The sequence below is a fragment of the Schistocerca gregaria genome, chromosome 7, assembly GCF_023897955.1.
Source record: "Schistocerca gregaria isolate iqSchGreg1 chromosome 7, iqSchGreg1.2, whole genome shotgun sequence".
Taxonomy (NCBI): domain Eukaryota; kingdom Metazoa; phylum Arthropoda; class Insecta; order Orthoptera; family Acrididae; genus Schistocerca; species Schistocerca gregaria.
Genome location: NC_064926.1, coordinates 380,634,335 through 380,661,244, shown reverse-complemented (window position 1 = coordinate 380,661,244; position 26,910 = coordinate 380,634,335). Strand labels below are relative to the sequence as shown.

General features: G+C 40.9%; 1 protein-coding gene across 1 annotated transcript in view; it reads right to left on the bottom strand.

Moving 5' to 3' along the window:
* Window positions 1-4,959: 4,959 nt before the first annotated feature.
* LOC126281865 (para-nitrobenzyl esterase-like) overlaps window positions 4,960-26,910 on the bottom strand; it is a 76,448-nt gene continuing 54,497 nt past the window's right edge. The window contains exons 8-10 of the mRNA XM_049981135.1: window positions 19,389-19,512; window positions 16,141-16,273; window positions 4,960-5,187 (exon numbers count right to left, since the gene is read on the bottom strand). Of these exons, the coding sequence (XP_049837092.1) occupies window positions 5,040-5,187; window positions 16,141-16,273; window positions 19,389-19,512 (405 nt within the window). The 3' untranslated portion in view covers window positions 4,960-5,039. The remainder of the gene's footprint in view (window positions 5,188-16,140; window positions 16,274-19,388; window positions 19,513-26,910) is intronic.

Here is a 26,910-nt window from a genome sequence, read left to right as displayed (position 1 = left end):
GCATTTGACACTCGAGGAATAACTGTAGCTACTGCCACACAATACTGCATTGCCTGTATTATTCTGGATGAGGATGCAATGCTCCTTCGGACATGCATGCAAGTGCAAAGCAACAGGCACTGCTGCGACTAAGGCCGTTATGAAATACACGAAATGTGTTCGCAGTTGCGAATATGGACAACCATCAGCTATATAACTCGATGACAATAAAATTTGTGCCGGACCAGAAATCAAACCCAGATTTCCCGGTTATTGCGAGCGGTAGCGTCACCATTTGACTATCCGAGATCGACCCTCCGTTGGATCCAAACATCCATATGTCTTCAAACATGTGTCTACAGCCTGTACTCGTACAACCATTGTGTGTAGTTCCGTACAGTGGGGACATTGTAAATAAAAGTCGCTTACGCAGTATCGGCGGATAAATACGATATTGCAATGCCTATCTTATTCCAAATTGTTGTTGTTGTGTCTTCAGTACTGAGACTGGTTTGATGCAGCTCTCCACGCAACTGTATCCTGTGCAAGCTTCTTCATCTCCCAGTACCAACTGCAGCCTACATCCTTCTGAATCTGCTTAGTGTATTCATCTCTTGGTCTTCTTCCTCTACGATTTTTACCCTCCACGCTGCCCTCCAGTACTAAATTGATGATCCCTTGATGCCTCAGACCATGTCCTACCAACGTATCCCTTCTTCTAGTCAAGTTGTGCCACAAATTCCTCTTCTCCCCAATCCTATTCAGTACCTCCTCATTAGTTATGTGATCTACCCATCTAATCTTCAGCATTCTTCTGTAGCACCACATTTCGAAAATTTCTATTCTCTTCTTGTCCAAACTATTTATCGTCCATGTTTCACTTCCATACATGGCTACACTCCATACAAATACGTTCAGAAACGACTTCCTGACACTTAAATAAAAACTCGATCTTAACAAATTTCTCTTCTTCAGAAACGCTTTCCTTGCCACTGCCAGTCTATATTGTATATCCTCTCTACTTCGACCATCGTCGGTTATTTTGCTCCCCAAATAGCAAAACTCATTTACTACTTTAAGTATCTCATTTCCTAATCTAATTCCCGCAACAACACCCGACTTAATTCGACTACATTCCATTATCCTCGTTTTGCTTTTGTTGATGTTCATCTTATACCCTCCTTTCAAGACACTGTCCATTCCGTTCAACTGCTCTTCCAATTCCTTTGCTGTCTCTATCGGCGAACCTCAAAGTATTTATTTCTTCTCCATGGATTTTAATACCTACTCCGAACTTTTCCTTTGTTTCCTTTACTGCTTGCTCACTAAACAGATGGAATAGCATCGGGGAAAGGCTACAACCCTATCTCACTCCCTTCCCCACCACTGCTTCCCTTTCATGCCACTCGACTCTTATAACTGCCATCTGCTTTCTGTACAAATTGTAAATAGCCTTTCGCTCCCTGTATTTTACCCCTGCCACCTACATAATTTAAAAGAGAGTATTCTAGTCAACATTGTCAAAAGCTTTCTATAAGTCTACAAATGCTAGAAACGTTGGTTTGCCTTTCCTTAATCTTTCTTCTAAGATAAGTCGTAAGGTCAGTATTGCCTCACGTGTTCCAACATATCTACGGAATTCCGAGGTCGGCTTCCACCAGTTTTCCCATTCGTCTGTAAAGAATACGCATTAGTATTTTGCAGCCGTGGCTTATTAAACTGATGGTTCGGTAATTTTCACATCTGTTAACACCTGCTTTCTTTGGGATTGGAATTATAATATTCTTCTTGAAGTCTGAGGGTATTTCGCCTGTCTCATGCATCTTTGCTCACCAGATGATAGAGTTTTGTCAGGACTGGCTCTCCCAATGCCGTCAGTAGTTCTAATGGAATATTGTCTACTCCGGGTTCCTTGTTTCGACTCATGTCTTTCAGTGCTCTGTCAAACTCTTCACCCTGTATCGTATCTCCCATTTCATCTTCATCTATTCTTATCATTATTTATTAATTAAGTATAGCACAACAAACTATAATAATTCAGATAACAAATGTGCTTTTATAAGCAGTCTTTAGACATACTCAAAAGTGTAATTGACTGTGCAAATGACAACACAACATTAAATTACGATTGCCAAATGGTAAGGCGACCACTCTTGATAATCGGAAAATAGGGTCCGAATCACGGTCCAGAAAAAATTTTGACTATCATTATTCCATTACGCAACCGATGCTTCTACACATTCTCAACTGTAAATATTTTTCGTGTGGCTAGCAGCTGCCTCTCACACGTGATTCTCTGAAACGCCAGTCACAGTGTTATTTTAATCGATTTAACACCCCGGTCTAACATGAACATTTCATCTAAATTTAGGTGAACCCTGGAAACATAAATATTTCAGAAATAACCTGTTATTGGGGTTACTGGTGGAGATTTGAATGTCTCAATGTGTTTGCTGTAAATGCAGAAAATAAAATACATGACACAAGCGAAAACTGCCTGTCAGCGAATTATGCACCAAAAGAAAAACACTGCATTCAGCGTCTTGAAGCTGGCATTACCCCTCTCCTCCACCTCTCCCAGCAGCATTCCTTTTCCCAAAGGTGGTAGGAAAAAATTCAGTAAGGAACAGCATGTTTAGAGTTGTGGCCGTTTGTAATACAACTGTATGATTAGTTTTCAGTCGGTCCTAGGAGTATTGTTGAGAACAGTATTGAACTGGTCTAGTATGAATCTGTTGACTAAACGTTCAGTAAGGCAAATACTGTACTAAAAAATATGTTTTTTTTTCTTCATTCACAGAATAGACTTGCCTCCGTAGTTACTGTGCGACAACTGGGAGTTTCAGTTGAAGTGTCGCCCTCTGTTCATGATAAACTTTCTACTCAAATAGAGAAATATTTTATAACTAAACGTTAATGATGTAAAGAAAATGAAAACGAAATGCAACAGGCTGAGATATTTCACATCTGACATGCACAATAAACATATAAAATGTGAATGTATAGCAACTCAATTCTATTTTGAAAGATAAGAAACAATCTCCGAAGACAGAATAAGTGGAAGGGATCACACAGAATTGTACTCATTGCATTTGGTTCCTATCGTAACAAGCAGTTTCGAAACCTGTAGGTAGAAGCTTCTGTGGCAGAAAAATCTTGCAGTCTGGTATGGTAGGAGGAAATGTGCCAACATGTTGGTAATGGTTTCTGACTGAGACCCTAGTTCACCGTACTCGGAAATAAAATATTATTTCTTATTAGTTATTTCATTAATATGTAAATTTAAACGTCAAATTGTTCCTTACATTACTTTATTTATTTCTACTAATTTGAAAAAGTACAAAGCAGTGTTAACGTATTTTCTTCGTGTATTTTGGAGCTGTAAAAAATATTAAACATTTTCAAACTAAATTTAACAATTTATTTGCATCATCTTGGCATCTGGTAGAAACCGGTTAATCTATCTATCTATTTATAAAAAAGCCTTGTAGGCATGTACATACATCTCATATTTCCTGTTCAACATTTAGATTAATTTCAAACAAACTTGATACACATATCACTAACTATCTGCGAATAAGCACTGTAAGGGTAAGAATCAGCTACCAACCATAGTCGCAGTGGTAGGAGTAGAAAGCTAGTGACGTAGTACTAAAACTGGGGAATGTGTGGAGCAATTTCAAAAAAAAATTCTATATACGGGAATCATTATGTGAATTATTTGTATAAAATTCGTGGGGGGGGGGGGGGGGGGGTAATACATAGGTAGTACACCATTGCCACCTTTAGAGGCGCAGTAGGGATTGAGATGCCATGACAAGGACAAATATTTGATAACAATCGATATATATTAGTTTCGAACCCATAGTTCTTGCAGACGCCACATTAATCAATGACAACCCCGATTCCATTTATCTCTAGGGGTTGGAAGACGGACGCTAAGACTCTGACATACCTGTAACATATGAAACCGTTGCTACCAAGCTTGGCTCAAATTTCACTTGTCATTTCGGCAGATAGAGATTTAGGGAGAGTGTGACACAGTAGGACACCCTTTGCGCCCCTACGACTGGATGTGGATGGAAAGCGGTAGCAGGAACGCATAACTCAATATCGTCAGGAGCAAATTCAACCAGATTTGATATACACATGAATCACTATTTCTATAAAAATACAGTGAAAGTAAGACATTAGAGGGACGTTTTGGGGTGGGGGTAAAAATCGTAGCGGGAGACCAAGAGATGAATACAGTAAGCAGATTCAGAAGGTCGCAGTAGTTATTCGAAGATGAGACTTGCGCAGGACAGGGTAGCATGGAGAGATGCATGAAACCAGTTTTCGGACTGGAGACCACAACAGCAACAACAACAAGGTTGAGGAGGGACTCTGAATGAGAACAGGTCTAAAACGCATATTTGTGAAATATTCAAGTGAAATGTACAAAAGGGGAGAAGACGTGAGCAAAAACCTAGGTTTTGTGTAAATGACGTGTTGTAAATGTAGTCAAATTTGGTGAAATTTTCAAGACGTATATTTTATACAATGATATTTGTAATCATATTCTGTAAATATAGGTAAAAACATATTTCAAGGCAGTCAGCTGACTAACATAGGCATAAAGGAAGTGTAAGTGCGGGTGTGGATGTGTTTCTACAGCGCACGTCTTTTGTTTAACATGGTAGTGCTCAGACGGAGCTCACACCGCGAAGACGCCTTCCTGCGTCGAAGTTTTTATGTCTTAGCTATTAGCAGCATGTAAAGCTTAGAAATAATTGTTTGATGAAAATGCAAAATAATATTCAAGTAACAACTTCGCCACAGAAGTAACTTTAAATCTGAGTTTTCTTGTGAGCTCTGTACGTCTTAATAAAGTGACAATCTGAATGTTATTTCGGAAAATAAGGCCAATCTTTATTACATTAGGGCTAAAATCTGAAGGAAAAATATGGAACCGGCATGTTATAAAATGAAGAAACAAAATCATTTTTTGCCTAAAGTGTTAAATACAATTTATTTTAATATTGTGTACATTCTCATAACAAGAAATTAAAGTGTTCCGTCTAAGCAGGCAGGATCTCTTTCCAGAGTTGCGTGCGCTCAGGGAGGAGGTCTTGGCGTGTTTCAGACTCCAGTTTCAAGTGTAAGTAATTGGAAGCCTCCGAAGTGTACGCATCCCATGTCACTGGACTTCCAGAAGGAGCTGGGTCACTGAAAAAAAAAAGAAGAGACATCCAATGCTACACCGATTGTGGATGAAGCTCAACCATAAATTATAGATACTCACACCAAATTGGCTACGGGAATCATTCATCAAACAGACATTATACTATATTGTGGTGGTGAAGGAGTCCACAATAATTGTAGTTCCCAAGCACGATACAATAGATTCGTGACCTATCGAATAGCGGTTGCGACGATATTCGAGAACACAGTTTATTATGTAGGATAGCGATGATTTGTCTTCAGCTTCTCGAACGCTGGTTACACAGTGTCAGTGTAATTTTTCTGGTGTTCTCCAGTGCATCGTCTGCACATTTTCTGAGGTGACAATAAGAGAGAAATTGCGCTTGTAGATCGACCTTGAGATATGCTGTAAAAGTTTTGCATAGCAGTCTGCGTGGAGTTGAAGATGATGTGAGATGTGACACAGGGAATACCTCCTTCACGTCCAAACTTGAGAGAAATGCTTGATTGGTATGGTGAAATCGGTTGGAATTTCTGTCACAAAATGTAACTCAGTGTTATGTCAACACAGGCAGGTGCCGCAGGATTAAAAGGAATACAGAGAGAAGGTCTGCTGAAATCGTTGTCTAATGATTAGGTTTCTTTGTAGTTTCCCTAAATAACATTTAGAAGATGCTAGGTTCAGATTTATCGCGAGAATCGTAAGGAAGTGTATTTCACTCCGGGAAGAGGCTACACTGAAAACACTCGCTCGATCACTTCTTGAGTAGTGTTTCTTGATATGGTATTTTCGCTAAGCAGTGTTAACTAAACATATAGGAAAGATGCAAAGAAGAGTTGCAGAGTTCACTTAAAATAACGTGTCGCTAGCATAAAAACACATTTTCACCTTGAGCGCTGGGCGAGTGCTTCCCGTTGTTAATGATACGGCGGCCGAGTCAGTGGACTGCACTTTGGGTATGCGCATTCGGAACTTTCTCGTTGCTATATCTTTACAGAACAGCATGGCAGCCCAGCCTCAGCACACCCTAGGTGCTGGGATAATCCTTCACAATCAGGCACATGTGGTTGTATGCAGTTCTGTTATAATTACGTCGGAAGACGCAGGCAAGGAAGAAAGAATCTCATTGAAAAGTGTGCATCATGTCAGGCTTGCAAGAAACGCTATCTATTCCAACCGAACAACGGAGAGAGTAGAGTAAATGGAAACCATGGTTGCAAGTACTTCCCAAGGCTCCATTACTTTAAGGAAGACGTGGAAGGAGAAAAATGTTTTGGATTAATAAAATATTAAGACTATACTCCAAACCGACCTTGACGGCCCAAATCCACCAACCGACCGTCATGTCGTCCTCAGACCATAGGCGCCACTGGATGCGGTTGTGGAGGGTCATTTATCAGCACACCGCTTTTCCGGCCGTTGTGAGATTACGAACCTGAGCCGCTACTGATGAATACATTTGCCTCGCAAGGGCTGAGCGCAACTCCATTGCCAACAGCGCTCAGCTGACCCTGACGGTCACCCATCCAAGTGCTAGACGAGCTCGACAGTGCTTAAATTCGTTTATCTGACAGGAACAGGTGTTCCATTGCGGAGAGGCCATTGGCTCGCGTAATGTTAACGAACAGTTTTTCAGGGGCTTGGCACATGATTTCCACGTGGTACACCTTTAATTTAATATTTCCAGTAAGGTATTAATCGACGTTGTCCACTACACTACAGTTTACACACCTCTTTTTTGTTCTATAAGATTGTCTTCTGCTTCTTGCCTATTTTGGTTCATCCTTCGTTTATATGACTATTTCTTTCTCGGTATTGTTTCGAGAAACTACTGACTTCGGATATCCATATTTGTTGAATTAGTATTTGTACTGACAATACGACTTCACACGATCGTTTCGGGACTCCCTAGCTGTTTCTTATAAGTCGTGCAAAATATGCACTAGTGTGCTGGTTTCAACTATCGACATGCCCTCACCGGGCGGAATGACCCATCGCTACTTTTAACCCTCCTCTACCACCCTGTCGGCGCTACTCCAGGCCAAGTTATTTTATGTGCACTCTACAACTTTTCATGGATTTTTTGATTCAGCGTGATTGTATGGTGATATCCCAACAAATGTGGGATGTACCAGACGTGCGAGCTGGTGCAATCCGAGGTGGATGACGGACGACAACTATGTTAAAAAAATCGAGAGGGTATCTATCGCTAATAACATTTGAACTACGCTGAGAGTGGTTGCGATAAGCGGCTCCGATGCGTGCGCAAACGTTGGTTACAATCGTGGGAGCTTTAGCCGCTATTATTACTTCACCCGCCGCCTGTGTTGCCTGATGTAGCTCAGTTCCGCTATGCGTAGTGTTTTCTGATCTTCAGGGCGTGTCGGCGGATTTCTAAAATTATTAAAATTATAGCGTAGTTTAACTTACTTTGGCGAATGTAGAACATTCGTAAATTTTCATTCCAATGTACAAATAATTATTTAATTCAGTAACACGTTAATTTTAAAACATTACGAATTTATAAAGTAACACAGATTTACTATATTTGCCTTTTATGTTGCCTGTGTTTAATCTTCACGCTCTTATATGCCTTAGGATATGAATGATCTCATGACACGTCAACCTATACAGTTTGAGACATCACAGACACTGAAGGATGCCGATGAACAACACTCGTAGCTGTGAGGAAATCTTCGAAAGGACCCTTGTAGACACCTGCGGGACATGTCGACACAACATGAGCAACTGTCTGTCGTTCCGTATCAGACTCAGACAATGATGATGAAAATTTGCCCCACTTGTAAAGAGTGTCTGCACATCGTCCACGGCCCGTTCGGATGAGGTTCAAGGTAGTCCAAACTGCCAGGGGTTTCCTCTGGATGCAAGGCTGCTTCAAGCATTATGTGGAACACTATTGTTGCCAGCAGCCTTTCCATTCATCGATGGGACTGAATTCACTTTCCATTAGAGTCTCGCCTGTGATGAGAGTGAGAAGTCTTAGTCTTTTTTACTCTGCAGGGAATGCGTCGTCCTTTCTTCCGGTATTCAAGCAGTAGCGCGCTCTTCCGTCTAATATCAGGAAGCGGAATGTGGCTTAAGGTAGGTAGCCAGTGTGTAACTGGAGAGTGTCTGCTTTCTGGTTTTGAGCTTAGCAGACGTTCGTGTCTTATTTAAAGTGATCCCAAGGTATTTTGGGTACATATTAGGGCGAAGGTTGTCTCCTTGAAAATAGACATACGTGTGCCAGTCTATAGGACAGATGAAAATATGAAACTTCTATTTTATTTGAGTTTGGTTGTAACCCCCCTTTGCGGAAATATTGGCTTAAGATATGTAGAGCAGAAGTTAGGATTTCTTCAGGACTTTCAAAAGTTTTGTGCTGTATAGCTATTGCCCAGTCGTCTGCATACGAAAACTTTCTGTACTGTGTTGGAGGGAAATCAGATATACATAGATTAAGCTTGTGGTAAGCCATTATTCAATAACTTTGGGCAGCTGTAGTTATAGCAAATGTCCTTCCAGTCAGTATGTTGTCAGTTAGTTTTTTTGCCCGTTTGCATGGGACAAGTTGCAATAATTTCTATAGCAGTCCATCGCTCCAAACTGTGTCTTATGCTGCACTTAAATCGACGAAAGCAAGATGAGAAGAAAATCGAGAAAACAGCTATTGTCTGCAAAATGCTTAAAGGAAGGCCATTCTGAAAAGTGGTTACAACACGAAAACGAAATGCAGAATGGTGTACAGAACTAAGAGCAAAACGAAGTGACTTAGTAAATCACATTGGAAGTCAGAACACAAGACGAACATGCAAGCTACGGATCGTACAACAAACATGTTTCACATAAGAAAATATTTTTGTTATTCATATAGTTTTGAGAATGTATATTATTACTATTATACTATTTTTGTTAAATTGGTATTTTGTGAATTTGAACTATAAATCTAGAGTAATGAATTACAGGATAAGAGTTTCTGTAGGAGTACACTTTTACGTTAACATTGGAGTATCTCAGTGTTAAGGTGTGTTATTACTTTCGTTTTCAGATGTTGAATCCAGAGAAAAAGCAAAAGGATCCAACAGCAGGTGCTGTAAGATTAAGTTTCTTAGCTGCGGCTAATATTTTCAATTTGAAATTAGTGCAACATATTGTAGAGATAGCCAAACTCAATTTTAAGGTTTCAACAACTATAAAAATAATAAGTCGGAGTCGAACATAATGCACAGGTATTGTAGTGAATGAACTCTCCGCAAATATTAGGGACGAATTGAATAATTACCGAAGAAACAAAGCATTCTCCATCCTTCTAGATAATAGTTGTATGTTAGTGAGATATATAGGCAATTCTGAAGTCAAAACACAACTTTTGAATTAATTCCCATGGGCGGAGACGAAGGCAACGCTAGCGCCTGTACACACTTTTCCAAATTTGTATAGAAATGTTTGAGTTATCGCTTGATAACGTTGTTGAGCTTTGCGCTAACAACGTCCACATTTGCTATGTAAGACTGAATCGTTCAAGACCTACCACTTAAGCGAAAACTCCGAGATAATTGTGAATCGTCGTTTTTATCATTCAACATATATAGTTGCCGTAGCTGGTCCAGAAGCCATCCCTAGCTGTGCTGAAGCTCTGATACAGAATATTTATGATATTTTTCTCGCTCTCCAATACGCTAGAGTATATTAGAGCAATTTCAGAAGCTCGTGCATTCTTTTGTATTAGAAACAATGAGCCCCAGTAAAACAAGGTTGTTACCATTTTCTAACAGTGTTAATCGTATATTGAAACAATGGAACGTTCTTGTTGAGCTGTTTAGGGAAGTAGAACTCGAAGATAATCTTATAGATAATATAATCTTATCTGCACTTCATATTCCACACCTAAAGTCTTGTTTTCGTGTTTTAAGTACGTAATGAAAGTAATTAATCATTAGAATGGATGTTTAAGTCACGGAAAGTCTAGATGAAGATTTATCAGAATTCTGGCAGTAAATTTTATTGAAGCCTCCTTCCTCAGCAAGGACGAGAATTTAAATTTGTATGATCCTAACGTGTTGCTCGTTACAGAAGAACACTGGAGAACAAAGTGTGGAAGCGCTGAAATACTGTAATGAGAGGCTCAAAGAGCATTTCGGTCTAGTTCAAATGGCTCTCAGCACTATGGGACTTAACTGCTGAGGTCATCAGTCCCTTAGAACTTAGAACTACTTAAACCTAACTAATCTAAGGACGTCACACACAAACCCATGCGCGAGGCAGTTTTTATTTTTTCTTCATGGATTTTAATACCTACTCCGAACTTTTCTTTTGTTTCCTTTACTGCTTTCTCAATATACAGATTGAATAGCATCGGGCAGAGGCTTCAGTCCTGTCTCACTCCCTTCCCAACCACTGCTTCCCTTTCATGTCCCTCGACTCTTACATCTGCCATCTGGTTTCTGTACAAATTGTAAATAGCCTTTCGCTCCCTGTATTTTACCCTTGCCACCTTTAGAATTTGAATGAGAGTTTTCCAGTCAACAGTGTCAAAAGCTTTCTATAAGTCTACAAATGCTAGAAACGTAGGTTTGCCTTTCCTTAATCTGTTTTCTAAGATACGTCGTAGGGTCAGTATTACCTCACGTGTTCCAACATTTTTACGGAATCCAAACTGGTCTTCCCTGAGGTCGGCTTCTACCAGTTTTTCCAGTCGTCTGTAAAGAATTCGTGTTACGATTTGCAGCCATGTCTTATTAAACTGATAGTTCGGTGATTTTCACATCTGTCAACACCTACTTTCTTTGGGGTTGGGATTATTATATTCTTCTTGAAGTTTGACGGTATTTCGCTTGTCTCATACATTTTGCTCACCAGATGGTAGAGTTTTGTCAGGACTGGCTGTCAGTAATTCTCATGGAATGTTGTCTACTCCTGGGGCCTTGTTTCGACTTAGGTCTTTCAGTTCTCTGTCAAACTCTTCACGCAGGAGCATATCTCCAATTTCACCTTCATTTACCTCCTCTTCCATTTCCATAGTATTGACCTCAAGAACATGGCCCCTGTATAGACCCTCTATATACTCCTTCCACCTTTCTGCTTTCCCTTCTTTGCTTGGGAATGGGTTTCCATCTGAGCTCCTGATATTCTTGCAAGTGGTTTATTTTTCTCCAAAAGTCTCTTTAATTTTCCTGTAGGCAGTACCTATCTTACCCCTCGTGAGATAAGCCTCTACATCCTTACATTTCTCCTCTAGCCATCCCTGCTTAGCCATTTTGGACTGACTGTCGATCTCATTTTTGAGACATTTTTTTCATTTTGCCTGCTTCATTTTCTGCATTTTTTATTTTCTCCTTTCATCAATTAAATTCAGTATCTCTCCTGTTACCCAAGGAGTTCTACTAGCCCTCGTCTTTTTACCTACTTGATCCTCTGCTGCCTTCATTATTTCATTCCTCAAAGCTACCCATTCGTCTTCTACTGTATTTCTTTCCCCCATTCCTGTCAATTGTTCCCTTATGCTCTCCCCGAAACTCTGTACGACCTCTGGTATTTTCAGTTTATCTAGGTCCCATCTGCTTAAATTTCCACCTTTTTCCAGTTTGTTCAGTTTTAGTCTACAGTTCATCACCAATAGATTGTGGTCAGAGTCCACATCTGCTCCTGGAAATGTCTTACAATTTAAAATCTGGTTCCTAAATCTGTGTCTTAACATTATATAATCTATCTGAATCCTTCTAGTATCTCCAGGGTTCTTCCATGTATACAACCTTCTTTCATGATTCTTGAACTAAGTGTTAGCTATGATTAAATTATTCTCTGATCAAAATTCTACCTGGCTGCTTCCTCTGGCATTTATTAGCCCCAATCCATATTCACCTATTATGTTTCCTTCTCTTCCTTTTCCTATAGTCGAATTCCAGTCACCCAAGACTATTAAATTTTCGTCTCCCTTCACTATCTGAATAATTTCTTTTATCTCATCATACATTTCATCAGTTTCTTCATCATCTGCAGAGCGAGTTGACATATAAACTTGTACTATTGTAGTAGGTGTGGGCTTCGTGTCTACCTTGGCTACAATAATGAGTTCACTATGGTGTTTGTAGTAGCTTACCCGCTCTCCTATTTTTTTGTTCATTATTAAACCTACTCCTGCATTACCCTTATTTGATTTTGTATTTATAACCCTATATTCACCTGACTAAAAGTCTTGTTCCTCCTGCCACCGAATTTCACCTATCCATTTCCCTTTTTAAATTTTCGAACCTACCTGCCCGATTAAGGGATCTGAGATTCCAAGCTCCGATCCGTAGAACTCCAGTTTTCTTTCTCCTGATAACGACGTCCTCTTGAGTAGTCCCCGCCCAGAGATCCGAATGGGGTACTATTTTACCTCCGGTATATTTTACCCAAGAGGACGCCATAATCATTTAATCATACAGTAAAGCTGCATACCCCTTCGAGAAACGTATCACCTATGTGCAAGCATTTGCTTAATAGACCTCACTTCCTTAACAACTAGAACTGGTTATTATCTGCGCTGCATGTGAGTTCGAATAGTTCGAGTTTAACAACTCGTAGACGACATGGTTGCGCCAGCTGTATCCTTCCTCACAATCGGCGTGAGTGCCTACGTGGCCGAGAATGTGAAAGAGGGCGTGGCTTCGGGCGTTGCTTGTGAGCATTCAGAAACGATCACAACCAAAGTGGTCGAACGTGATCTACGGCTGCAACGGCAGTTATCAGCTACATGTCGTGCAACAAGTAGACACGCCTTGCCCCTCAAAATCTATAAGTGTTAAATGGTACTAAACCTGAAATTCCATTCCATCACCGAATTACACATCTACTTTAATGTTCACTCCATTATTAAGTTGACATTAGTAACGGTAGGTTATGTTGGAGAAGATAAGCGGCTGTGAACGGCATGAAATGATTTGGGGACAGCACGAAATATAGAAATCACGGTTACAAGTCAAATTTTCTGAATATGATGTGCTAAATGTCGGAAGAAATAATACTATTGACAATATTTACTAAACAAATAACACCCTACGACAAAAAGGAAACGAAGCACCACGAAGACGTTGTCCGAAGGGGGCGGAAATCGCTGGATGTGATGTACATGTAGACAAACAAGTGAGAACAATTGCAGAAAAATATGATGATTTATTCAAGAGTAAGAGCTTCAGAAATTGGGAAAGTCAATAACGTGTTAGTCCATTTCTGGTTCTTACACAAGCAAGCATTCGGCTTGGAATTGATTGAAAGAGTTGTTCAATGTCCTCCTGAGAGTTATCGTGCCAAATTCTGGCGTATTAGAACATTGAAACCCGGAGCTGGTTGGAGGGCCCTGCCAATAATGCTCCAAACGTTCTCAGTTGGCAGATCCGGCAAACTTATTGGACGAGTCGGCGTTTTGCGAACACGAAGACAAGTAGCAGAAACTCTCGGCGTAAGCGGGAGGGCATTGTCTTCCTTTAGGAATGGTCAGTTTCTTGGACATTAAAGTACTCAGTAGTAAAGCTTAATAAAAACGGAGAAAGGAATAATGCAGACAATTGTAGACCTATTTCTATGCCATCAATGTTTGCTAAAGGTATTGAAAAGGCTATGTACATAAGGATAAACTATCACAGCATTTTACATAATTTGCTGTACAATGCAAAATTTGGTTTTAGAAGTGGTTTAACAACTGAAAATGCTATAGACCCTTTTCTCTCTGAGGCACTAGATGGATTAATCAAAAAGTTTCGAACGATAGGCGTCTTTCTTGATTTAACCACGGCGTTTGATTGTGTTGATCACAAAATGTTGCTCCAGAAGTTGAACCATTATCGAATACAGGGGGTAGCTCACAATTGATTGACTTTAAGAAGGGATGGCAGAAGGTAGTTCCCCGTAGTACTGAAAATGGCTATGATGTGGAGTCTGAATGGAACACAGTTAAATGGGGTATGCTCCAGGGATCAGTGCTGGGGCCACTCCTGTGCCTTATTTGTATGAATGATATGTATCTTCGAACGTGACAGGTGATTATAAAATATTTCTGTTTGTTGGTGACACTAATTCGGTGGTCAATGAGTTTGCGTTCAACGTTGGCATTGTTTCAAATAGTGCTTTACAATACATTATTTCATGAATTATAGAAAACAAACTAACGCACAGTAAGACTCAGAACACACAATTCAAAAAAACTTGACGTTCTAATTACACAGAATTGATATAAGGTTACTGATACTGAAAAGTTAAAATTTCTGTGTGTTGAGACAGACGTTAAACGGTCGTGGAAAGCCCATGTTCAGTATCTTGTTCAAAGACTCAATGTTGACAGTTTCTCTATTAAAACAGTATCTGAAGTAAGTGATGGTTCGACTCGAAAAGCAGTCTACTGTGCCTGTTTTCATTTGCTTGTGACGCGTGGTATTATATTTTGGGGTAACTCTTTCCCCTCTCAAAGGGCAAAACGGGCGGTTCGGGTAATACGTGATGTAAATTATCTGTCCTCTTGTCCAACCTCTGTTCATTAGTCTGGATATCGTGACATTGTTCTCTCAATATATGTATTCTTTAGCATCGTTTCTGGTTAACAATATCAGCTTATTCCCGAGAATAAGCAGCTTTCACTAAATTATTACTGGGCAGAAATCGAGTCTTCATTTGGATCGAACTTCCCTGACTCTTGTGCAGAAAGCAATGCGGTATTCTGCTGCATCCATTTTCAATAAGCTACGACAAGAATTTAAAAATCCTAGCAGTAATCAACGCGTTTTCAAATCGAAACTGAAGAGTTGATTCCTGTTTTACATTGTTGATCGCGTTTACGTTAACTTAAAGCTTGACGTCTTTTTAGGAGTCATAGACATTTTATTTTACATGTTATTACTTTTCTGTCGTAAGTTCATGTACTGACACGTTCCACGACCATGGAGATTTGCTCCTCAGTTTGGTCCTACGGAACTCGACGTGTAAAATAAGAAATGAATGGAATCCGGCATCATCGTTCCTGACCGTAGGGTCATGTGGCGAGTGACAGTCAGGTTGGTATTCCATCGTCGTGCGAGTCGTCTCCAAACGTATTCGCTGCTCATCAGGGCACAATTCGATGCAGGACTTGTCACTGAAGACAATTCTACTCCAGTGGATGCGGTTCCAGGCCGAAGACGTGTCTCTAGAAGTGTCTCTGGACAGTGGTGGGATAACGACTGTCGCCGCCATACAACCTGACAACCATAAGTGATGTTCTCGGGCGCCATTCCTATTCATAGCAGGCCGCTTTGTTTGTCGTAGTTCGCCAGCTTCCTAGCACTCCTAGTAATGGATTTCTGTCTGCTCGGGCTAGTCCAATGCCCTTCAATAGGCCCAGAAACAAATTTCAACCCAGTAAAACGACAAGGGCAACAAACGCCAGAATATAGACAATCTCTAAGGAAGTTGCCATCACCAGAGCAGACAGAGAGTTGGTAGTCGTCCGTAGCGCCCTTACAGCACAGCGATACATCGACGATGTTCTACGCCGTGTTTTGTTGTCCTTCATGGCAAGCCATCCAAGACTTGCATTTCAGCAAGATAATTCCCGACAGAGCAAGCCGAGAGTTTCTACTTCTAGTCTTTGTCCTTGCCAAACTCTGTCTTAGCCAGAAAGTTCACCGTATCTCTTCCTACCTGACAGAGTTTGGAGCAATATGGACAGGGCCCTCGAACCAGCTCGGGATTTTTACAATTAAGGCGCCAGTTGGACAGAATTTGGCATGATATCCCTCAAAAGAACATGCAACAACTTTATAGCCATTGCCAAGCCGAATAACTACTTGCATAAGAGCCAGAAGTGGACCAACGCGTTATTGCCTTGCTGAATTTGTGAAGCTATTTGTCTTGAATTCTTGAATAAAGCATCCAATATTTCCCAAACATTTTCGTAGTGTATATGTAAATATTTCGATGTCCCACAGTTTCATACAACGAAACTTCCTAGTAATTTTTGAACTTACCCATACTTGGCGAAGTTCGTCCAGAGGGTGGTCAGCAGATCCAGAACTTTGCCGTCATTTGAGTTTGGATCTTTGTTTGGTCCTCCCACCACTTGCATGAATAGGTATCCAGTTTCCTGAGCATGTGCCATACCTGTAAAACACAAATAAGTTACCGCAGAACAGATATATGAACAGCCATAAGGAATCTCTGTTTCACCATCTTCGACATAATCGCGTGTACAAACAGTGATCCAATACTGTAAAATGCTTTTTTATTCCAGTCTATGATCACAAATGAATTCTGTAGACGGTGAGCGGTTTCAGTATGTAATGACCATTCTTAGATCATTTTTACACCATGTCCTAAAGTGATACGACCATAATGGCATCGTCAAAACATATAAATATAATCAGCATAGCATCGTCACATAAATTTAAAAAATGGTGTAGAATAGGTGGACGAGGTGGCCTATTCTACACCATATTTTAAATCTACGTGACGATGCTATGCTCATTATATTTGATGATGCCATTATGGCCGTATCACTTTAGGACATAGTGTAAAAAAGATCTGAGGATGATCATTGCAGACTGAAACCGGTCATCGCCTAAAGAATTAATTTATGATCATAGACTGGAATAAAAAAGCATTTGAAATCTCTCTGTTTACGGAGTACGCCGTCTTCTCTTTGGTGTTGATCTCAGGTTATACTGTCAAAATATTTGCAGGAATGGTCTCTGTCGAAATTATTTTAAAATTTGACTCAAAATTTTAGGTCGTCTTTGGAACTTATAAACCATTTAATCGAAAATATCCAAGTATTTTTTATCAAACTGTATAACCGCTCTTTTAATTAAGAATAATACTATCAGGCTTGTTTTTATATAGGGGAGAGGTGATCGACGATATCGGTAATAATTAATAGCTTTAAAAAGGCTTTGATTAAATTATCCGTACATAGTGTCTCATCAGAATAATGCCCGCAGCGATGTATCGCTTCAGGGAAAACAACTTTTGTTTCTAAATTCTGCTACATTAACCATGCCGGGATATTTTTAGTTGTCTTGTTTTCCGCGCTCTGAATGAAGTATACATAGCTCCGGCGTGCGATATAGTGGGGCTTTGCGTGTGATACGCTACGGAAGCGGTCAGGGCACTTTTGTTAAATTACAAGTGAATTGACTATTCTTAATTTATATTGGACAGACTTTTGCCGTAGGCCACAGACTGAGAATATCTGATGAATTGTGTGCGCGAGAAAAAGTAGCGCTCAGTATTAAATTCTAGTACATGCCGAATAGGGCAACGGCCTTGTCGCAATGGATACAATGATTCCTGTCATATCACTGAAGATAAGCGATCTCGAGTGTGCCGGCGCTTGGATGGGTGACCATCCGGGCCGCCATGCGCTGCTGCCGTTTTCCGGAGTGCACTCAGCCTCGTGATGCCAATTGAGGAGTTACTTGACCGAATAGTAGCGGCTCCGCCCGTAGAAAACCATCGTAACGACCGGGAGAGCGGTGTGCTGACCATACGATCCTCCTATCCGCATCCTCATTTGAGGATGACACGGCGGTCAGATGGTCCCGATGGGCCACTTGTGGCCTGAAGACGGAGTGCTGCTACATGCCGAATAACTGATAATCGGATTTGTGGACTATACGAAGGGACGTTAAATTGAATATAAGAACTGAATTGGACACTTAGCTTTGAGAAAATAAAACCGTACAAAGTTTGAATGGTTGTAGCAAAGTATAATAATGGACCATAGTCCTTGCTATAATGTCTTTGAGTGACGAACTATAAAAATCATGGAAATTTTAGTTGCCGTAATTGCTGAGAGTAATTATAGGACCAATCCTCCTTTTCCCTCTACACAAAAGGCAATCATTCATGGTCATGTAATTATTATTGAATGTTTTTAATAAAAAACTAAACCTCTTTCCATAACATCGCTTATATTAGTGAATAATTACTAACATCTTAAGACGTTACTAGCTATATTATCTTCGGTAACGCAGCAACAAATGAAGGGTGATCAATTGAGCCAAAAAGGTAACATTAATTATTAATAAAAGCCGAAATTTAGTCGCCGTTACAGTGAAGATGCTTGTGGCTGCCCAATCTGATGTACATACATAACTAAAATCCGGGAATATACACAACATAATAATCTTATCTCTTCCGTCAGAGAAGTCGGCGACAGCAGATAGATGGAGGACAACTTCACCTGTCACTCTCATCTTTTCAACCGCAAACTTTTTTTCATGTATCGTATTTAGTGGACATCATTCGAATTTTGTTCTAGAATTTCCCCGATAATTTTCCTTCGTTTTTCTCCATCCATCGACGTATCCTTATCGACTCTCAGGCATTATGTGCCAGCTGCATTCAAATGGTTTTGGCAGAGTCAGTTTTTGTGTTACATCGTCCATGATGTTTTTGAAGTTAGTATAATTTTGTGGATTTTTTTCCAACTGGTTCTTGTCCTGTTCGTTTTACATCAGGCATCCAAAGATCATTCTGTTTACATTTTGACCTCTGTTTATTCTGCTACATTACTGTGGTATATGTTTAATATTGGCTATTACTTCACTTCCCACAAAGGAAATTAGCAAATCAGTGTGCTCAACTTCTTCTATACCGTCTATGGGAATCATAGTAGTTTCTACATCATTTTAGCTAATGACAGTTTCTGTGATGGATGATGGTCTACGCTGACCCCTTAATAATAGCCCCCCTCTCACTAACTATTACCTACTTTTAGAAAGTTACCATATAGTGTTGCCGGAAGTACGTAAATATATAAAAAACAGAAAAATAACAACTTGGAAAAAACTCGAGGCACCTCTAGGGCCTGTTTGTAAGCGAGTGCGTCCAAGGGAAATTCAAGCCAGATGAGTAAGATGGTAAACTGTATGAAAAAATAACAGGAATGTAATTTCTTGGGAAAACCTATTCCACATAACATGAGGATAGCATTCATCATGAAGTAGACGAATCTCAAAGGTTTGAAATGTACTAAGTAGTCCACAATTCGGAACCGAACTCAGATCCTTATGAGAACATTCAACATTTGTTATTATTCTCAAAAATCAGAGCTAAACTTAAAATACTTCTGACAACTATCACTTGTCTTTGTACTCGATTTGTAGCAATTTAGAGTCACAGAGAAATGTCGCAAATTTATAGGTAAACTGTGCACCGTTACTCGAATAAAACATAAGCTGTAAGCGGTGTAGTAAAATGTGAGAATGAGGCTTACCATATTCAGTGGAGCCGTAGCCGTCATAGTCAAAATAGTAGTAGTAGAGCGGGAACGAGCTCGTGTTCGCCACAACCCTGGCGAAAGCCTGGGTGTCTTGTATAAAGTACAAGTCGGAAATCATCTGTAAATTTATAAAAAAAAGTCAGGTGATTTTAGGATGTTTTACAAGCCGTTTCAGCAAGAAAAATATTTCTCCAAAAATTATGCTGCTCTAGCAATACCTGAAAAGTAATATTTAAATAACTAATACGGAAATAGAGACTTAATAAAGAAAAGAACGAAAATTTTTAGGTGCATACAGGATTCAGGGAGCACTGGTCGCCGATTTCTACCACTATAAAGTAGGGAAGAGGTCCTGACTTGGTACACTTTTTAAATTTTTGTCTCTAGCAATCCTTGTATCAGAAATTTAACATACTATCTTATTCCATTACGAAATGATGCTATTCACATTTTGTGCTGCATTCTTTTTCTGAAATTATAAAAGTTACTCCATGAAACTGATGTTTTGACAAATGTGAAAATGTATTCCAGTATGGTCACGTACCTAGGGACAAATATTAGATTGAAATTTAAAAGCGTTATTATCGAGAAAACGTTGTGGCTACTATATTTAAGAGTCCATCTGCTACATTATTACTCACCAAAAATCAATAAGTGAGATCAAATTAGGCAGATGCATATGCTTTGTAATAGCTACTAGAAATTACCACAGATTTCTATTTTCACGGTAGATAAAAGAAACTCATTTTATTTGCAAAGTACCAGACGCCCCATGACGACTTTGTCCTGTTTCATGGTACAAGATGGTTCACGACTGACGACGTGTGGATTAACTGTCTGCATGTTATATAAAGAGTTCTAAAATTCATAACATTTCACTCGCTATAAAATTCTGTAAGTGAAAAATTAATAATATATTCCAAATTGCTTTAATGTTGGTTCTAGATGCAGACGGTACTAGCATCCTTAAAAATCCCATTACAGAGAAAGAAACGAAAGAGTTAATACATGATATTTTCAGAAGAATGATTAAATGGGTCTCTGAAAAAGACCTCTCCTTAAATTTTGAAGAAACAGGCTACATTTATCTCTGTACAGCAAATAGAGTCATACTACAATTGATGTATTACATGAGCAGGAGTCAGTAGCTACACTACAATGCTCTAAATTATTGGGTGTACATGCTGATGAAAACTTGGGCTGGAAGAAGCATGTTGCTGAGCTTCTCAAGCACGTAAGTTCAGTTACTTTTGCTCTTCCGCATAAGTGCTAAGCTTGGAAACAAATGTATCAACCCCTTGACATATTTTGCATATTTCCACACAGTAATGACGTAGGGAATTCTTTTGTGCGTTAAACCATCATTTAGGAAGAAAGTATTGATTGCACAAAAGCTATCAGTGAGAACAATCAACGGTCTTGCAGTACTGATAACACCTTTTCCCATCACATTACCGAAGTTAAGCGCTGTCGGGCTCGGCTAGCAGTTGGATGGGTGAGCATCAGATCTGCCGAGCGCTGTTGGCAAACGGGGTGCACTCAGCCCTTGTGAGGCAAACTGAGGAGCTACGTGATTGAGAAGTAGCGTCTCCGGAGAGCGGTGTGCTGATCACATGCCCCTCCATACCCACATCCAGTGACGCCTGTGGTTTGAGGATGACACGGCGGCGGAACGGTACCTTTGGGCCTTCCCAGGCCTTTCGGACAGAGAGAGAGAGAGAGAGAGAGAGAGAGAGAGAGAGATGGTTCAAATGGCTCTGAGCACTATGGGACTTAACATCTGTGGTCATCAGTCCCCTAGAACTTAGAACTACTTAAACCTAACTAACCTAAGGACATCACACATCCATACCCGAGGCAGGATTCGAACCTGCGACCGTAGCAGTCCCGCGGTTCCGGCCTGAGCGCCTGAACCGCTAGACCACCGCGGCCGGCGAGCGAGAGAGAGAGATCAATGAGAATAATATGTGGTGTTCACCCATGGCACTTAGGTACCTCTTCAAGGAGCTAGCGTTTTAGCTGCCCCGTCACAATGCATGTTTTCGCTGATGGTGTTTGTGAGGAACAATGACGTGTTACCTACAAGCCTAGAGAAGAAAAGTAACCTACGTTACGTACTGTTAAAGCTGTCAGTGGGTTAGAGAGGAGTTAAATTTGCAGCAATAAAAATTTTTGATCACTTCCGACAGAAGTTGCAGCATTACAAAATTGTAGCGAAATGCAGAAAGATCTGCAGCGGATAGGCACTTGGTGCAGAGAGTGGCAACTGACCCTTAACATAGAAAAATGTAATGTATTGCGAATACATAGAAAGCAGGATCCTTTATTGTATGATTATATGATAGTGGAACAAACACTGGTAGCAGTTACTTCTGTAAAACATCTGTGGAGTATGCGTGTGGAACGATTTGAAGTTGAATGAGCATATAAAATTAATTGTTGGTAAGGCGGATACCAGGTAGAGATTCATTGGGAGAGTCCTTATAAAATGTAGTCCATCAACAAAGGAGGTGGCTTACAAAACACTCGTTCGACCTATGCTTGAGTATTGCTCATCAGTGAGGGATCCGTACCAGATCGGGTTGACGGAGGAGGTAGAGAAGATCCAAACAAGAGCGGCGCGTTTCGTCACAGGGTTATTTGGTAACAGTGATAGCGTTACGGAGATGTTTAGCAAACTCAAGTGGCAGACTCTGCAAGAGAGGCGCTTTGCATCGCGGTGTAGCTTGCTCGCCAGGCTCGAGAGGGTGCGTTTCTGGATGAGGTATCGAATGTATTGCTTCCCCCTACTTATACCTCCCGAGGAGATCAAGAATGTAAAATTAGAGAGATTCGAGCGCGCACGGAGGCTTTCAGAGAGTCGTTTTTCCCGCGAACCATACGCGACTGGAACAGAAGAGGGAGGTAATGACAGTGGCACGTAAAGTGCCCTCCACCACACACCGTTGGGTGGCTCGCGGAGTATAAATATAGATGTAGTAAATGTAGATGTAGATAACATAAAATGTCGGACGGGTGGCGAAGTAAGTTTTAAACCTAATTTGAAATCAGTTCTCATGGACAATTCCTTCTATTAAATTTACGAATTTCTACTCAAAAAGTGGTAGCCAGTATACATCTCCTCTAAACTGACTCGTTCAGATGTTCTATGGAACATGTAACTAATTAATTAACTAACTACAGCACTTAAGTGGGTAGAACGGTAAATATTTACAAATACACCACAAAACACAACTTTGTGACTAACAACAACAAAAACTATAAAATTGGCGGAAAATGCTTCTGGTGGTTTCATCTGAAAAGACTACCTGTCACCACTCAGTGGACGTCAAACTGAGGGACTGGCTTGCAAAATCCAGGATTTGTCAGCGATGAACAGCAGTGACTATGGGTTCATGAACCAAGTGCCTGCAGGGGAGGTGCATACACTGCAGCGTTCGTTGAACAGTCATTGAGGAGACACTGATGGTAGCACCTTGGTTCATCTGGGTGGTCATTGCTCAACAGCTGCATATGTGTTCGCCCGAGCCTGCCGTTGAGGCCGTGCGGGTCTAGGTGCTTCAGTCTGGAACCGCATGACCCCTACGGTCGTAGGTTCGAATCCTGCCTGGGGCATGGATGTGTGTGATGTCCTTAGGTCAGTTAGGTTTAAGTAGTTCTGAGTTCTAGGGGACTGATGACCTCAGATGTTAAGTCCCATAGTGCTCAGAGCCATTTGAACCATTTTTGTGTTCGCCCGTAGACATCTCCGCAGTGGTCTTTACCCTGGTCATCTACGGCCTGTGGCGCGCCCTGTTGCCTCGGCGCAAGTTTTGGTTTGGGCCATTTTGCCACAACACGCTGACAGTTTACGGGCTCAGCCGTTACGAGAATGATTCCATTCTTGGTCCGAAAGCCAGTGATCATCGGACCAATTGCTCAGTTTATGTATTACGATAATGTTTGCACTGTTTTCCACGTCCTCCTGAAACGCTTTATGTACTTTCCACTGTTAGTTGTGTCACCTTCTGTCTGCTAGTTGTTGTTGCACAGTGATGTCGAACTCAGACAGTGGTTTCTTTACTGTGACCGGAGAGTGGATTTACAGTGCTGTGAGTGATTGCTATTTTCATCATCCAAGACAGAAACCATCAAAACGTCAGAGACATGAATAGACTAATTAGGGCTACATAGAAAGGAAATTGAACATGTAAACTCCTTCACTAACTTAGGAAGCAGCTTAATTCGAATTGAAAATGTAAGGCTGGAAAAAATGATACTATGTGGAAAATAATTGTTTAGAAAAATGGGAGGATTATTGAGAAGTAGAGCAATAGGACTTGACGTTTGCGAAATGCCTTATTTGGTTTGATGTTATACATGACAGAGAAACATCGAAGTTATCGAGAAAAAGGAGAAATGTTTGAATGGCTTGCAGATATGACAATTGAGATGGACGGAGAAAAATGAACAGGCATAGTAAGGGATGATGAAGCACTTGAAAAGCACTCCGGAAACTAATGTTGGGTTACTGCAGCCAGAATTCAAAATATTAGAAACTTTTAAATCCTCTTTCTCTGCACACAGGAAGACGGTCAGACGACTCTTCACCTTTGATAGAGCCAAACAGCTCCCGAATTTGTTTAAACATTGAAGTCTTTCAAGCTGTCACCGTAAACACCAGAATGTATGCACTGTTAATGGTTTCTTCTCTTAACAGCACTCCCCAAGAATGTGTTGCTTCCTGTCAGCACTTCTTGAGAGTTTATAGTCAACTTAAATGATGCCGTAAAAATAGCTAGCATCTTTGGAATGCCTTTTACACGAGCCTAGATCACGTGGACAACAACCTTCAATACGCATTTTGTCGATTATATGCATCTCATTTTAAGTGTCAGTCAGGGACAACCAACCCATTTAGGTCTTATAAGGCTTCGCAGTGACATACTATTTACCTGGGTAGGAAGTACCGTTGGACGTTGGCTCTTGCGTCACTAACAGTTTGACTACCTCCCTATGGTGTGGCCTTCTAATGGGTAACACTCGAAAGGAAATAAAAACAGAACCTTTCGCAATTACAAGCGTATCAGATAATTAATCCCTCAGATCCTAATTGAGCCGTGGGGGAGTAGCTGGTGCCAATGATTCTCTTACCTTGTAGGGGCAGTAATCCCGCTCGTTCTGGCATGCTCGTTTTATCTTTGGTTTTCCTCTTCTGGTCGCTATTTAAGCGCGGCGCTTCCGGCTATGGATCTCTTGGCTTTTCGCTCCGAAGCCCTAGTGGCCGTGCTTGCCCGTTTCTTGGGCATACGTTGTGCTGGCGACTCTTGGAGTGACCGTTACGAAGGAGCGTTGGTTGTTCGCGGTGCTGAGTTATGATTTGAGGAGAGTGTCGGCGGTGAGATGGTGCTGATGACATGCAATGCACTAGCAAGTGTATATATTGTACTGCCTGATGCTGGATGCCTATATGCTATGTGGATTCTCGTCGTTTCATGCTACTAAAGGTGGGCGTCAGCTAGTGTTAAGACAGTGTGCTTGTAATGTTACATAAGTTTCTTATGACTTATTCTGTGGTCTCCGTTTGGAGGGGCCGCGACTTTTGGTGTCTTGTATTATGGGATTTTATGCTCTTACGTTGGCAGGCCGTTAACGTCTCCAGACTTTGTGCTTCTTATTGGGGTCTGCCTGTAAGAGTAAAGAATAATTTCCCATGCTATTTGTTTAAGGTCTTAGGGGTTATCGGTCTCATCGAATTAGGGAAGGAAGTCGGCCGTGCCCTTTCAGAGGAACCATCCCGGCATTTACCTGGAGCGATTTAGGGAAATCACGGAAAACCTAAACCAGGATGGCCGGACGCGGGAGTGAACCGTCGTCCTCCCGAATGCGAGCCCAGGGTGCTAACTACTGCGCAACCTCGCTCGGTATTTGAGGTCTTGTATGTTTTAAATTTAAAGAGGGGGAGCAGATAACTCTGAAGTAAGAGGGTTTGTATTGTGTCCTTTAGTTTGGTTGTCTGTACTTTTTTTTTTTAATCTTACAGAGTACTACGAGCGGCTGGCCCAATCAGTTCCGGATTGACCAATACAGGGGGCGACGCATTGTTTGAAACGTGTTCGGATGCCGTTAGCTCTGCCAGCTACGTTTTGCTGACGCTCGGCGCTACTTGGCTGTAACCTATCAGAGTCGCTGCTAGCCCCAGTAGTTGAGTATTCTCTCCTGTAATTATTAGGATATTCCTCTCGTTAATGTGTTCGGGCTGCGTTATTAGTAGTTTGGTCACTCTTGTTTTAGGGTAGGTCATCCGTCGGGCTGTGCCCACTGTTGCGTGCAAGATAACTGTCTGCCTAAATATTGTTATAGTAGAGAGGAATGTCACGAACGAGTTCAGTGGAATAAGTCACTATATAATTGGTGGAATTCCGTGGTTCTATGATCTGTCTATTAGTCTAAGATTTTACTCTTTTACTTGGAATTTATTATTGCTTGTTTCACCAATTGGGATTTAGTCCTGGTAAATTCGTGTTAAATTTTTGGTCAATTATGCTTCTCCTCTATTTTTATCTGGGACTATTTGTTATTTTAGAATTATATTTATACCTACAGCTGCTAACGGGCGTTGATATATATCAACGGGGACAGGTGAAAATGTGTGCCCCAACTGGGACTCCAACCCGGGATCTCCTGCTTACATGGCAGACGATCTATTCAGCTGAGCCACCGATGGCACAGAGGATAGCGCGACTGCAGGGACTACCTCGCGCACGCCTCCCGCGAGACCCACCATTCCCACCTTGTATTTCCTCAGACTACATCCGTAGTGTCCTACCCCAACACACTCATTACTCGTGGAAGACATTCTTACTAAGTATCCTAAGAGTTCGGGGAATAAGTGTGCATCCGCACAGAAGAAGAAGGTCATGGCCGGTGTTGACAGCACTATATACTTACATGGATATGGTGTCTGTTCTTTAGTTAAAAGGAAGTATCATTACTTAACTTCTTTCATTCTGTATAATATTATAAAGGCTCTATAAGGTTTTTAATTATATTTGTTATTGGTGGCTATTGGAAGCCAGGTTCGTAAAAGATTTTGTACTGCTTTTGTAGGGGGATATGTGCAATAAGACTTTGTGAACTAAAAGCCTGTGTTTGCGTTTTCTTGTGACTCACGTCCCACTTATCTCATCCGAATCGGCAATAATATGTTACAAGATAAAATCAGAATTTCCTTGACGTAACCACTATCCTTGACCTAGGTCGAGGTCTTACAGGATTCCCCTTGTACTCTGGATACAAACAGCAGTAAATTGTTTTGTATGTTACTGTACAGAAGCGCATCTATAGATACGATATTGCAGTGTCTGTGTTGTTACGAAGAACGGTGCAGTGTTCCTTAGAACATTCATGGATGTCAGAAGGAACAGGCACTGTGGCAACTACAGCTGTTATATAATACACGAAATGTATTTGTAGTTGCGAATACGCACAAGTATCAGCTGTATAAGCGAATGACGACAAAGAGAACTTGTTTGGA